The sequence below is a fragment of the Spea bombifrons genome, chromosome 8 (assembly GCF_027358695.1).
Source record: "Spea bombifrons isolate aSpeBom1 chromosome 8, aSpeBom1.2.pri, whole genome shotgun sequence".
Lineage (NCBI taxonomy): Eukaryota > Metazoa > Chordata > Amphibia > Anura > Pelobatidae > Spea > Spea bombifrons.
Window position 1 is genome coordinate 1,126,932 of NC_071094.1, and position 14,733 is coordinate 1,141,664.

The 14,733-nt window shown below is 53.4% G+C and overlaps 1 protein-coding gene across 4 annotated transcripts in view; it reads left to right on the forward strand.

The window, feature by feature from the left end:
• Positions 1–14,733, forward strand: part of PNPLA7 (patatin like phospholipase domain containing 7) — a 31,227-nt gene that overhangs the window by 7,374 nt on the left and 9,120 nt on the right. For 3 of the 4 annotated variants that reach the window (XM_053473808.1, XM_053473809.1, XM_053473810.1), the window contains 13 exons: positions 412–540; positions 1,265–1,345; positions 2,282–2,441; positions 3,491–3,574; positions 4,498–4,598; positions 5,086–5,244; positions 6,618–6,695; positions 7,740–7,945; positions 10,362–10,493; positions 10,788–10,911; positions 12,453–12,566; positions 12,819–12,894; positions 13,954–14,103. In XM_053473808.1, the coding sequence (XP_053329783.1) occupies positions 412–540; positions 1,265–1,345; positions 2,282–2,441; positions 3,491–3,574; positions 4,498–4,598; positions 5,086–5,244; positions 6,618–6,695; positions 7,740–7,945; positions 10,362–10,493; positions 10,788–10,911; positions 12,453–12,566; positions 12,819–12,894; positions 13,954–14,103 (1,594 nt within the window). The remainder of the gene's footprint in view (positions 1–411; positions 541–1,264; positions 1,346–2,281; positions 2,442–3,490; positions 3,575–4,497; positions 4,599–5,085; positions 5,245–6,617; positions 6,696–7,739; positions 7,946–10,361; positions 10,494–10,787; positions 10,912–12,452; positions 12,567–12,818; positions 12,895–13,953; positions 14,104–14,733) is intronic. The other variant, XM_053473811.1, reaches the window with a different exon arrangement.

Consider the following 14,733-nt stretch of genomic DNA (forward strand, 5'->3'; position numbering starts at 1 on the left):
GGCAGTTATAATTTTTTTTGTTTCTGCTGATAAATGAATATCTTAGATTCTGGTGTTTTTTATATTATTCCCACCCCCCTCTCACACTTATTAAATGAGCCATGGAAACGTATTCTCCATGCTGACGCTCGGGGGATATAACATTTTATACGAAGCGCCCTGCGGTTCCACTGAGCGATGATCTCTCCGTATTTTTATTTAGATGTGTTTAACCCTTTCAGTTACAGTTTCAGTGCATTGTCACGTTGACACATCAGTCTCATCCGGTTCTGCTCGGTCCTTACCCGGTTTATAAGATGCCACGATTATCTGATAAGTGTGTAGTCCGTGGCCCGCGTGCTAAATTAATTTCTGGAATTAAATTAACTTTAATGAAACTTTATGAAATTTTCCCCGTTTTCCATCTCTCAGGGACACCCGGCTCCTTATAAAACCGTTTCGGCCAGAGCGGCCACCGCTTCCACCGTCCTGCGGCTTCCCGCCAACGCCTTCCAGGACGTGTTTGCCAAATACCCGGAGACGCTCGTCCGGGTCGTCCAGGTAACCGCCCCGCAAGAAAATCCATGCTTTTACCTGTAAAACCCCCTGCGGCTGGAAATAAATGTGCCGGCAAAAATAAGGCTGAAGTGTACTTGCAGGTCCGCGCACAACAAATGAGACGTTCATCGCGGGCAGCAGGGGGCCGAGGTGGACGGTGTGATGGCGGAATGGGAAGTGTTCTCTTTTACCAGCGTTGTCAGACTCCCTGCGTCTCTCTAGCTGCGCCGTCCCCGCTGCTGGATGATTTATATCACGGAGTGCGCTGTCTTTATGCCGGCGGGTGCCATGTGTATTTTTTTTTATGTCTCTAAATGCTGGGGGGGCTTCTATACGTTTCTTTGTGTCTGAGGGGGTCCACTGTGTGGGTGCCGGCGGGGGTCTGCTGTGTGGGGGTCCCCTGTGTGGGTACCGGCGGGGCGCTGTGCGGGGGTCCCCTGTGTGGGTGCCGGCGGGACGCTGTGCGGGGGTCCCCTGTGTGGGTGCCGGCGGGACGCTGTGCGGGGGTCCCCTGTGTGGGTGCCGGCGGGACGCTGTGCGGGGGTCCCCTGTGTGGGTGCCGGCGGGGCGCTGTGCGGGGGTCCCCTGTGTGGGTGCCGGCGGGGCGCTGTGCGGGGGTCCCCTGTGTGGGTGCCGGCGGGGCGCTGTGCGGGGGTCCCCTGTGTGGGTGCCGGCGGGTGCTGTGCGGGGGTCCACTTGTTGCTAACTTCACTGTACCTTCCTGCAGATTATTATGGTGCGACTTCAGCGAGTGACTTTCCTGGCGCTACATAACTACTTGGGTCTGACCACCGAACTCTTCAACTCCGTAAGTATCGCGATATCGGGGTGATTAAATTATTTTCTGGCGCGCAGGTCGTTTGCCCCCCGGACCAGCCCAGCTGTTATTTGTAAAATATAAATAAAGTGAAATAGCTTCCGTATTGAGCCGTCGCCGGCGTGTGAGAGGAAGGGGGGTTACGTAGAAGGTCCTTTGCACGCCCGCCGGCAGCGTTATTTCCACGTGTGCTCGTATGTACGGATTAACGCGGATCTTGTGTGTTACCGGAGACTGCAAACTTACAGGGGTATTAGGCTTTGGGGCTTCTGGGGTTTAATATTTCCCCAAAACGATGTTCCTTGACACGTGAAGCGTAATTTCCGTCTGCCGGGTCCGCTGTAAAATGAACGCATTAATCTCCCCCTTCTCTCTCTGCTGGAAAGCGGTCCCCGGCTAGCCTTTAAAATGAACAAGCTGCCAATTTGAGCATCGGAGCGAGCGCCCCCCCCTCCGCGGCAGGAGGACACGCGTGTTTATCCGTGCGGTCTCCGTGCCCCCCGTCTCATTTCAGCCGTCGCTTCCTCTAAAACGGTTAATGAGGCTTCGCAAATAAATGGCGCCGATGCTTTATATCTGGAGCGCGGCGGTAGGTTTGGGTTTTAATGACTGTTTTTTTATGCCGTGATGTTATATATTCCTGAAAGCTTCTGCACAGAATATCTGAGTATTTCAGGACGAGGCGCCTCTCGCCGCTTTGTTGTTGGGTGAAGTTTCGCCAAAACTGCTGTGTTTTTACATAGTTTTCTGGGGTCCTTCTAATCTGTAGCCGTTTAAACCGTTAAACGCGCTGTAGGTGTGACGGCTGTCGCTGTTATGCCTCTTAAAGAACCCAAACAAGTTCAGGGCCGGTTCTTAGTGTCCTCGCCGCGTCCTGCTCTGGTTGGCGGATCCCCGTATCACACTCCCGGGTTTTTTGTTCTGTAGGAGAGCCAGGCCATTCCTTTGCTGTCGGTAGCGAGTCTGACCTCCGGAAGCGGTAAAAGCATCAAGAAACAGACGTCCACCGTGTCCACCGACGAGGATCACGGAGGATCCGCTGAGAAGGCCGTGGAGTGTCTGCCGGATCCGGACGCAGGAGTCCTGGGTAATTCCCAAGCCGCGTTACTCTGTTTAGTTGCCCTAACTTAATGGATTGATGGTGGTTAAAGGAAGGAAGGAAGATTAACCCCGAGATCACGTATGGGAAACGCACCTTACCCGTAGGGCAGCCATCTTAACTACTGGAAACAGGACTCTCAGAACTTCTCCCTTAGAAGGCAGAGCGAAGGGAGTTCGGTTTATTTTACTAACGCCGTATTTTTTTTTTTTTAGCATCTAAGAAAAATAATGTAAAAATTTAACAAAGCAACCGTCTGAGCTGCATGTAGATGCGGTTACTATTTCCAGAACGTTTTGTATACCAGAAAGCGATGTGTGTGTGTGTGAATGAATGTCTGTGAATTTGTGTGTGAGTGAATGTATATATAATGTTTAATTCCTTGCACTTGCTATAATGGCTCTATCGCTTCTCCAGCTGAGGGGTAAGTAACTCTTTCCGCGCTGATTAATGAGACTGAGTATACGGCGACGTGTAGCGAAGGTGATTATATTTTGGGAAACGCCCCCCCCCGTACCTTCCGTGCTGCCGGTGAGTCTACACCGAGACCCCGGAGTTTATCGACCCCCGTTTGTTGCATCTGTTTGAGTAACGTGTATTCTTGCTGCTCATATTGGGAATACTATCTGTGGCATGTGGGTCACGGAGATGATTTATAGGACTTATTTGGAATTACACTCGCACATATACTCTCACACGTATACTCACACACATACTCGCACGTATTCAGACACACTCGCATGTATACTCACACACGTATACTCGCGCACATACTCACACGTGTTCTCCGACACACTCACACGTATACTCGCGCACATACTCACGCACGTACTCGCACGTATTCTCAGATACTCGCGCACATACTCACACACGCGTACTCGCACGTATTCTCAGATACTCGCGCACATACTCACGCACATACTCACGCACATACTCGCACGTATTCTCAGATACTCACACACATACTCGCACACGTTCTCCGGCACACTCGTAAGAGGTTTTTTTGCTGTGACGTTTTCCTGCCCGTTTAATTTCAGACCCCAGCAAGTTCTCTGCCGTTGACGGTTCGGTCAGTGGTCACAGGAGAAGCCGGTCATCTTCCAACCTGGCCGACATCCCCGGTGAGAGCCCCCCGTCCTTATTCACTGTAACTCGCACCCCGATTATCCAACTAAATGCTCCTCGTTCTATTTTCATTACCAAGCATGACGGCGACTTTTTGGTCACATGACGTCAAGTCGTTCTCATGCCTGAAGATTATCGTAAGAGCAGCAGCGGCGCCCGGCGGGTCTTCCTTTCCATCCAGCATCCAGAGAGTTAAAACGAGACCCCCCCCCTGCCGGTTCCATTCCTCTCTTTGCGTGTTCGGACCTGTCTCCCTCCCCCGCCGGGTCTCATCTCGATTGCGAGACGCCTGATTCCTCCCCGCTCTGTGATCAGTTAGAAAGTATCCTATTTTCCCATCTCCTGTCGCTTCTCCGCTTCTGATTCGCCTACTTTTAGCTCCTCGCGTTAGATTAATTATCACATCTTTGTGTTACGGCGTGAGCGCAACCGCGACAACGCGTATCAAACCACGGGGCAAATCTGTCTTTTCTGCCCCAGCATGTGGCGCTTTCAGGGTCACGATCATCCTCCTCATCCCTGCCGGCTGTTCATTCAAACCGCGGACCGGGGAGGTTTTATGCGATGCAGACGTTGGCGGCGTAAATATTAATATTTAACGTTCTTTTGGTTAATCTTCCTCCATTTTTAGGCCGTATTGGTTGCCGGAATATAAAAAATACAGGCTTTAGTGAAATTTACAATATTTGACATTTCCGTTTTGCATCTTTTGAGCCCCAGAACTGCCGTCGGATGCAGCAGGAAGTGACGGGTGCTGCAGATAATTACTTCCCCCGGTTTAGGAAACGATGTTAAATATATGAGTGTGAATGGATGGTAACGGTCACCGTATGGAGGAAAGATGGAGATGAGTCTATTTAGCGATATGAGAGATAAAATGCTGAATTTGTCTAATATGTAGAATTTTGGTTTTTAACAGGGAGCCCCAAGGCAACCAAATCCGATATGGACATGGCTTACGAGCGCGCCCGCGTGAGTCTCACCCCCGACGACCCGCCGCCGAGCCCTATAATCAACAAGGTAGGGAGCGAGAATGAATTCCTGTTCGGTCCTGCGCAGACAATCTGGAGGAGATAATAGATGAAGGAGCTGGAAACGAGGGGCGCTGAGACGCGAAGCTGCTTTCGCTCCCGTTATCATCACGTTCCAGCGACAGACGGACCCCGTAGCGTTACGTGACCGGGCATGTCTGGGACCGGCCGGTGGGGGGTGTGTTCGAAAAATGACTTGTCACGTATAGCAGACAGACACGTGTCCTGGCGGCGTGAACGCTCCGTGTGCCGGCGTTGGGGCCGTTTCATCCGAGCTAATGTCTCTTTAAATGCACTGTGTGTGTGTGTGGGGGGGGGGGCGGGGGGGTTACGTGCGACGTGCCCCCCAGTGCCCCAAAACGAATAGAAATGTCTCTGAGTGTTTGTAGAGGACGAGGTCGTGGCTGTCGGATGGGAATGGTGGGCAGCGAGTGCCGCGTGTGGTGGTCGCGTGTTAACCCATTCTGTGTTTTTAGCCCATCCTGAAGAAGTCGGTGACCGTCACGGAGACGCCGTCGGCCGTCTATCACTACAAGGAGGAAGATCTGCTCATCCCGGAGTTCAGCGTCAACAGACACATTAACGCCATGTTTGATGCCGCAAAAAAAGACCTCTCGACCCTGATGAAGCTGCAGGTGAGAAACGAAGTGGTTACAGGGAAGGGATCTTATATCAGGGGGCTGAGATGTATATCGGCCGGTACCCTCGGAATATCTGCTGATGTAATCTGTCCCCTGATATAAAATGCATTAAATTGACCCTTTTTTATCCGCGTGTCCCCCGATCTTCGTGTTTTAATACCGTTCCCTCTCTCTGTGAGCCGACGAAGCCCTCCCCATGCGCGGTCGGAGACTATGTGCTGACGTTGGCGGTTCTTCACTTAATGCCGCGTCTGCTCGGTTTTTTTCGTGTGCCCAAAATGCCCTCCGGATAATGGGTGCCATGGGTTTGTTTTGCTGACAAATAAATGAGCGATTTTTAGCGTTGAATCGCCGTTAATTTAGCTCGGTTTGTGATGTTCCTTTCCGCGGCTCTCGGTGTTAAACCGCCACGTTCTTGGAACCGGGTTCTGCCGCCTGGCAGAGTTGGCAATTGTTATCTCCCCGGTCATAAAGGGATTTCTGGATGCTAGTAATCAAGAGATAAGAGGAAGCCGGTAATAGCCAGCGATCTGCGCCTCACCGTTAAACACGATTACCGATTTAAATACCCCCGCCCCCCCCAGGAGGTCCCCGGCTGACGAGGGTAAGACCGTCCCCGCACATCGGCCACTATGGGGTTAACGGCGCATGTCAGCGTCTGACGCTGTCTGAAAATAACCCCTTAATTATGTTGCTTATGAAATGAATCATGAAACGGATCCTCGACTTGAACTGAAATCGCTTTGAATAATTACAGCCCCGCTCCCCGTAATTACCTTCAAACATCGGGTCCTCCCACGGCCCCCGAGTGCCGTTACCGCCGATTATCCCCCAAATAGACCCGTCCGCCCGCTCCCAAACCCCGCCGGCTCCTTATTGAGTCGCCGAGCGGATCGTACGAGTTCTCTGCGTTCTTCTAGAACAAAGACTACAGATCTACAGCGAGGGCAGCGTGAAAAATAACTTATTAACCCCAGCGATGCACCAAGTGACCGGCCCCATCCGGCCCGTCCAGTCCTTTCTCCTGCTGTAGAGACCTTAAATCAGTCATTGGTCTCGTCTTAGATTCAGGAGCCGTATGTCTATCCCATGCATGTTTAATACCCTCACTGTATTACCCTCTACCACTTCTGCTGGGAGGCTGTTCCACTTATCTACCCCCTCTCAGTCAAGTAAAAGTTCCTTCCATTCCATCTCAGCCTCTGATCCTCTTTTGATGACAAACCTGCTTAAATAAAGCCATTCCGATTTTTTCCACACGGTATTCCTATTGGCTGACGACCGGGTTCTCCCGCGGGGGGGCCCATTCTGTACATTGTCCCGTCCTTGCACTAACTGGTGCCGTCTCCCCCCCCCTTCTCTCACAGGACCCGACGCTGCTGAACGGAAGAGTGACTTTGCATCAGGTGAAAGGCTGCACCGTCTTATCAAGGCAGGGGGACCAGGTGAGTAAACGCAGTTACCCCCCCCCCGAGCTCTGAGAGGCCGCCGCTTCGCTTGTCCCCGGTCCAAGGGCAATCGCCAAAATAGCCAGTGGAACAATGCAGCCTCTTGTGATGAATGTCGTGGAAAAGGGTTCCGTGGGGGCGGCGCCGGCTGGATGTAGGGGGCGGTGCCAGCCGGCCTCCCTGTTTACTAGACCCTCCCAAGTAAAACGTTGGGGTTGCTTGAAGGTGACCTGCGCGCTGCAGCCTGACGTTGGTTTGTTTTATTTTTTACCTTTGCCGGAGGTCACGCTTTGCAGCCGCTGTAAATCAGTCTCTGGCTCCCGAGGGCCGCCGCACAAACCTTGATGTGTAAAGCTTGTCATATATTTTGGACGGCTGTTAAGCTCCGAGCCTTTCATCCTCTCCTTGAATTTGTCCCCGGCCAGCGAGACGCCCCCCCCCCCCCGCGCCGTGCGTTCCCGGGGCCCGCGCCGTGCGCCCTGAGTCACGCCACCGAGTCACGGCTTCCCGTCTCGCCGGAGAAAGCAGCGCTCTGTTAAATGGCTGAAGGCCGCGGGGCGCGGAGTCCGTACGGGGACAGTGAATCCGACGAGGCTCAGAAGCTGCCCCCTGCTGGCAGAGCAGTCGTTTCAGAGGCTGAGACGTCGCCATCCCCGGCAAATCCTTTCAAGCCTCCACAAAGCCGCTCGGCTCGGAATCTTTTAATTGGCTCCGTCCCGCGGCTGCTTTGTGCCGAGCGACGGCTCCGGGTCTTTGTCTTCTTCTGACGGTCTGAGAGTGTTCGTATGTTAACTCCTTACTGCCCGTCGCATAGATTTAGATTACCAGTCGTGGGACAAATCCCTGTTTATTGAGCAAGAAATGAATGTCGTCCCACATCAGGCCTCATGTATTCAGCGTTAATGCATCTACCCCATTCCTCCTCCTCCTTATACCCGGGGCAGGGGTGAGGATAAGGGGTCTCGGGGGTCTTTTCTTAGCGTGCTTGGGGGGGTGCGCTGTCACGGCTTGCTTTGGTCACGCGTCTCTCTGTATCCTCAGGACGTGAACATCCGCTTCGTGATCTCCGGCCTGCTGCACGTTTACCAGCGGAAGATCGACCGAGAGGAGGAGACGTGTCTGTTCATCACCCACCCGGGGGAGCTGGTCGGTCAGCTGGCCGTCCTCACCGGGGAGCCGCTCATCTTCACCATCAAGGCCAACCGGGACTGCACCTTCCTGTCCATCTCCAAGTGCCACTTCTACGAGTGAGTAGCTCGCAGTCCGCAGCATTCTTCCTTCTATTATATATATTTTATTAGGGAATGCTTAATTGTCACGTGACACAAACATCATGCACCGATAGGCTGTTGCCATAGAAGCTGGAAATATTCCTTTAATGTTTATGTTATGTGATTAAACCTCCAGAGGAAACAATACATTGATTTGATTCTAAAGTGATTATTCGGGACACGCGGTGTTCTGTTTAATGTTCGCTGCGTCCCAGGAGCTGACGATCCGTGATTATCGAGTGCTTGCTGAGACCCTTATAGGTCTTCTCTGGAGAGTCTCTGACCGCGGCCGCCTCTTACGGAATAAATTCACTTTCTTCCCACGGTGTTCTCCCTGCCGAACTTTACAGAGGAGGGCAGACTGACGGTTTATTCGCTTCCGGATATCATGCCGTTCCGGATATCATCCCTGGGAATGGTCGCCGGGGGGGGCCCCTGGGAATGGTCGCCAGGGGGGCCGCCGTCTGTTTAATGTGTAGATCCTCGCCGCGCAGGCCTCGTGCGACGTAATTGGGGCAGAGCCGGCTGCTTGATAAATAGATGTCCTACATACCCCGGCTTCAAACACCCCACGGGGCAATTAACCAGCCCGGGGGTTCATGCTTTCATTTGCAGTGAATCTGAATTTAACCCCTCGGTTTCCGGTGACTTTTCGCATAAATTAATCCAATCGGTTTAAAGGCTTAGCCGGTGGTTTTGGGGCAGATTTATGATTTTTTTCGTTTTCCGATGACGTGTAATCCGGCCTCGCTTTCATTCCGTTCATTTATATTGATATGGCGCCTGCAGACTCCGTAGCGCCCCCAGCCCTTTGGGTTTTGTGTCCCGCTGTTGATTTTCAGGGGGTTTTAGGGGCCGTTATTTATCAGGAGATGTCAGGCGGATCCGTGGGCTCCCTGCGATGTATGAAGCCGATGTACCGGATAATCCGTGCGGACCGGAGCTGCTTCACCTGTATTTATTTATTCATGCGGGAAAATCAAAGGGATCTCAACCTGTCCGGCGGGGAGAAAGAGAGGATGGGGGAGAGACATCTAAATACATAAAAGGATTACTGAGAGGGCGCTACATACATGGAACAGCCTCCCAGCAGAGGTGGTAGAGGGTAATACAGTGAGGGGATTAAACATGCATGGGATAGACATACGGCTCCTGAATCTAAGACGAGACCAACGACTGATTAAGGTTTGAGTCGTTACAGCAGGAGAAACGGGCGACTAGACGGGGGCCGGATGGGGCCGATCTGCCGTCAGGTTCTGGGTTTCGGACCGTTTTAATATCGTTCTTAATACAAGCGGATTGTTTATCTCCTGGTACCGGCTGCCGATCGAATTCACAATAATTACAATAAACAGAAATATGCATTTTATGAGCAAACTTTAGGGGAAGTTCAGGGCGATTCGGAGCCATGGAGTTAAAATACGACAGAAAGACTGCCTCTTTGTCGTCCAAGTGATTGAAATGGAGCCCGACGTGTCCTCGTTACTCCGTTAAACATGTCCGCCCCGTTTAGTTCTTTAGTGCGGAATGAAAGCTCTTCTCCCTTCCAGCTGCAGCTTCCACCGCTAATGTTTGGAGGCCTCCATGGCGGGTCGTCATGTGACCTTTGGGCTCCTCCTACTCGATCTATATAGCGCCCTCGTATACCACGGCGCTGTTGTGAAGGTGACAATTACAGCCAGCCAATGGCTTTAAAAGCGGGTAAGCGGCGCATGTGGCGTTCCAGGTGGCTGTAGGTTTAGCTGCACTCCGCTGTTGGCAGCACAGAGAGGTTTTGTGTTCTCTGCGTTGGAGCTCGGCAGAGCTGGCCGCTCCGGCACTCGCTGATCGCTCTAACCTCCAGGGCTAAGTGTCTGTGGCCCCCGCGCACCGCGTCTTGTCGAAGCGCGTCGGGTCGCTCCATTAGCAGTAAATGGATGGTGAGTGCTCGTTACCGCCGGCTCGCTGTCCTCCGCCCCCCCCCCGACGCCCTTTTCCCTCCAGACTGCAGTCTGAAACCCGTAATTAGATCCGAAAACAGCGTTGGGGCTGATCCGATTAATCAGTGTCATCGCCCCGTGCCGAGGAGGCCGCGCTGACGGCGTGATGACAATCGAGGCTCGGAGCCAGCGAGAGACTTAACCCTTCATCTGCCACAAGCAGGGCACGTTTTTGGTGGGCATTTGTTGGTGACCGAGCGGCCACGATCCGAATCGCCTCCGTATAACCCATGGCGGCGTCTGAGCTCGGCAAACGTTTCACCGCATTCCAATCCGGCATTTTTTCCTGTTTGCCGCAGAAAAGGCTGAACCCTTCGTTTAAATGAACCATTTTTTTGGTAGCAGATTTATCCCCCCCCCCGGATCTGGTTGCTAACGGTGCGCGTGTCTCCTCTGTTGCGTGTTTTGCGCAGGATCATGCGTGAGCAGCCCAGCGTGGTGCTCGGCGTGGCCCACACCGTGGTAAAGCGGATGTCTCCCTTCGTGCGGCAGGTGGATTTCGCGTTGGATTGGATGGAAGTGGAGGCCGGACGGGCCGTGTACAGGTAAGAGCTCAGTCCTGCCCCCTACATGCGTGTATGTGTGTGTGTGTGGGGGGGTGATGCCCTGGGAGGGGGGGCACAATGATAGGTGGGATACAAAGTCACCTGACCTCAAGCAGCCATAACGGCAGGTTAAGGAAAAGGTCAGTTTAAAATGTGATCCGTGTGCGAGGAGTATGACTCCCATCACCTGATCCACACTCCGTTGCTAGTCCTTGTGTTTATTGTAGGACCCTTTGCTGGGGGCTTTTGGTGCCCCCCATATAATCCACGTCCGTCTCTCCTTTTCGTTTGCAGGCAGGGAGATAAATCGGATTCGACGTACATCGTCCTGAACGGGCGACTCCGATCCGTCATCAGGAAGGACGACGGGAAGAAGCAGCTGACCGGTGAATACGGCCGCGGAGACCTGATCGGGGTGGTGAGTCCGCTTTTTATTGGTGTGAGAGCGCAGGAGGCGGGGATCTCCTCGACCAATCGGTACAGATCAATTAATACGATAAGCAGGGGTTAGACTCGAATGCTGTAACTGGGTGGGGCTAATTTAACCACACCCACTTTGTGTGACTAGGCGGGGCATCATTTAACCGTGCCTACTTTGCGTGAGTAAATGGGGCTAACTAGATTGGACTATGGTTGGGTTATATTTGACCACCCCTGCTAAATGGGTGTGGCTATGTGGCCACACCCATTCCGTGCCATTACTACCACGCGTGTTCTGGTCTCTGTATGAGAAGCCGTGTCTGAATGCCTGGAATAGGAGAGGTGAAGATGTAGCAGGGTGACCGAGGAGCTGGCGGGGGGCCAGGGCGCTGTCTGCGGAGGGTAAATTTATTACCGCTTTCTCCGGGGCGCGCTGCAGATCGTTACGAAGGCTCTCTGAGTGTTGGCGTTGGCACAAATGGGGCATAAATCTCTGAAGCCGCGGCGTGTTCATGCGATGGGGGGAGGGGTGCGTCGTCCGTCCGTCCGTCCTCCAGACTTCACGTCCTGCGTCTGAGTTATAGTTTAATCCCAATCAGCAGATTTCGGGGTCGTTCTCGTGTATCTAAGCTCATCACCTCCAGCCGTCCCCACCGGTTATTTCCCACGCGGGACCCCACGCCTCGCTGAGCCGATTCTCCCCAAATCTATTTTTCGATCTGCGGCCCCCAAAGCACGAGGGCCACTAAACCTCTCCATTAACTGCGGTGGAGCGCGAACACGCGGAGCCGTCCTCCGGCCGACGCCAATCAATTAACCCATAAACGGAATAAAGTCGCCGTTTCCTCGCTGCCAAAAGTAGCGTTTCTTTTGGCAAAGATTCCCAGCGCCGGAGCCCCCCGTGGGCCGCAGTGCGGCGGCAGAAATCTTTCCCGGGGGTTAATACATTTTGGATGGCGTTGTTACATTGTATCGCGTCTTGTTTTTGTTGGGGGGTCGCAGCCCCCGTGATGTTTTTTGTTAGGGGGTCCGTTATATGTATTTTTCCGCGAGTATCCGGCCTCTGCAGACGTGCTTTCTCTGTGAAGCCGCCGACGCGTTTCCCCCGGGACGCTACGCGGACCCTCCGAAAATAGCTCTGACCTTGTGATGTTTCTTTTTCTGTCTAAACGCTGAAAATAATCCGTGACGCACTTTTAAGATGAAACGCCGTCTGTTCTGTTAGTTGCTAGGTAAGCTTTATAATCCCCGCTAATTGCTCGCGTTACCAACGGCTCGGCCGCTACCGGGGCTTTCGGGCTCCGCGTGGTCTCCTGGTTGCCGTGATTCTTAACAGCGCGGCCTCCTGCCGTGTTACCGAAACGCAGCGGGTCAGACGTGACGTCCAACTTCCGGCCGCTCGGAGGGGCGCGCTCTCACATATCGTTTAGATCTCTCTGGAGTCCTGCGCCAGTTACACGTCCAGCGGGTTCCCTGGGGTTCTAAGGGTTACCGGAGCGGCCGGCGATCGGTTACCCGCTTCTCCGTTTATCGTTTCAGGTGGAAGCGTTAACCCACCAGCCGAGAGCCACCACGGTGCACGCCGTGCGAGACTCGGAACTGGCCAAGCTACCCGAGGGAGCCCTGACGTCCATCAAACGCAAGTTCCCCCAGGTAACGGATAAACGGCGGCAAATCCCATGATGCTCGGCCGGCCACTTAGAACAGTCAATTCTGCATACTGAGAAATAAAGCTTAAAAAAGGTTGAATTGTGAGTGTTGGCGTAGCGGGGGTTAACGGGACGCTTTTACGGATCAGTAACCGGAAATGGTAATTCCGATAAAACCCAAATGCATGAAAACCGATATATTTTATCTCCGGCGTCTCTGTAATAAAATCCCTCGTTCCTCTCCCGCCGCGTCCAGGTCGTCACCCGACTCATCCACCTCCTCGGGGAGAAGATACTCGGCAGCTTACAGCAGGTCAACGGACCCCTTACCGGTGAGAATCTGCCCTCGGCAACTGCGGGAGGGGGGTTTGGGGCAAATCCGGGGAGGACAGTGTCTGGTTTATCAGAGCCCGAGACCGTGTCCCAGAGCTTGCGCTCTATTTTAATGCACTTATTCTTCTCTCTCGGGCTTGTAATCAGCCGAGGGGCCGCCGGGGTTCAGTTCGGGGCAGCCGGTATTAATCTGGATTGTGCCGGTCGGTAAAGTGTAGGGAAGTTCAATTGATTGCAGGTGAAGCGTCGGTCGTGGTCCTCGCGTCAGAATTAGAAAATTCAAACTCAAAGCGTAGACGATCACTCTCAGCCGACACGAGAGTCGCCCTCAATAACTTGTCGCCCCCCGGCCCGCGTCGGGGGGGGTCATCTCTCCTCGCCTGCCTTCATTCCTTAACGTCGAGGCGTATCTGTTCAACTCGCTCTCTCTGCCAGGTCAGCGAGAATAATTGAGCTCGCCGTGGGATGTTGCCATGGTTACAACATGGTGAGTCATCTTCCCAACGGAGATGAAACGGCCGCGAGCCGCCTGCGCCGGAGATCTGCTCCGACAGCACACCTGATCGCCGGCAGCCGGAGGTGGGGGGGGGGGCAGAGCGAAGAGCTTAACATCCATCACTAACACATGAAAAAAAAAAGATGTCTGCCGTCTGCACGTGTTTTAGATTCCTTATCTTCAAAAACCCGGCTCCTCGTACTTGGAACGCGGCATTCTCCTGACTCCGTGTCAGCGACGTGTTCTAACCAGTGCGGGACTCGGGAGATGTCCTGAGACTCTAAATCCCTCCTCGCAAGGAAACAGAAAATATCATTTTATGAGCTTTTTGGGGTTTTTTGTTTAACAAACTATTGTTTTAGTCGAAGCAAATAACTGTCAGAAAGCCACACCTCTAACCACACCCCTAGCACACCCGTACAATACCCCTACCACACCCCCTAGACCCAAAGTGCCCTTTATGCCGTCAGATTCTGCTGTCTGGATTGATTGGTAATGCCTGCGGGGTCGTCGTGGGGATGAGCGCTGATTGATTCGATTTCTTTCCGCCATTTTTCTCCAGGGCACGGGCTGGGGCTACACACCACGGGCAACAAATGGGATTCTGGGAACCCGGCCAGTAACCTCTCCACCGTGGCCATCCTGCCGGTGTCTGAGGACGTTCCTCTGACGGCCTTCACTCTGGAGCTGAAACATGCGCTGAGCGCGGTCGGTAAGTGCTGGCGAGATGTGTACAGCGCTGGGTACTGTGGTGGCATAAATTGGCACCAAGGTGGCAGGGCACTTTATAGGGGGGGGGTTTGCATTAACGATTGCGTGGCCGCCTGATTTCGCTGACCCCGGCGCATTTCCCCTATAAAGGCTGAGCCGCCCTACAGCCTTTGCAGCCTTTGGGAGGGTGAGACCCCAGCAGCAGTTGATTGCAGCATCATGCGTGAGAGATGGAAACGCGGCGGGTCTCTCTGTGCTGCAGAGCATGTGCTGCGCAGACACCGGCTCCGTCCACAGCGTGCTTTCCGCGTCACTGCATGCGGCGGGGAAATGGGGCGCAATATCTGCATTCATTCAGCTTTATGGTGGGGGCTTTAACCCTTGATGTCTCTCTGTCCGTACAACGTGACAGTTGCTGTTATCTGCATGCGCAGCGCAGGGGTCATGCAGGCTCGTTTAACCCCTCGTTGGGCAGGAAGCAGCGTTTTTGGGTGTGGGTAAAGCGGATTAACCTTTTCTATCCCAGCGTGTCTTCATGGTGCATTAAACTTCAACAGTTAACCCCTTCATAACCAGACTCTAAACCAACCCTGTTAAGCAGCACCGTCGGGGGCAGAATATTTTCAGTGTA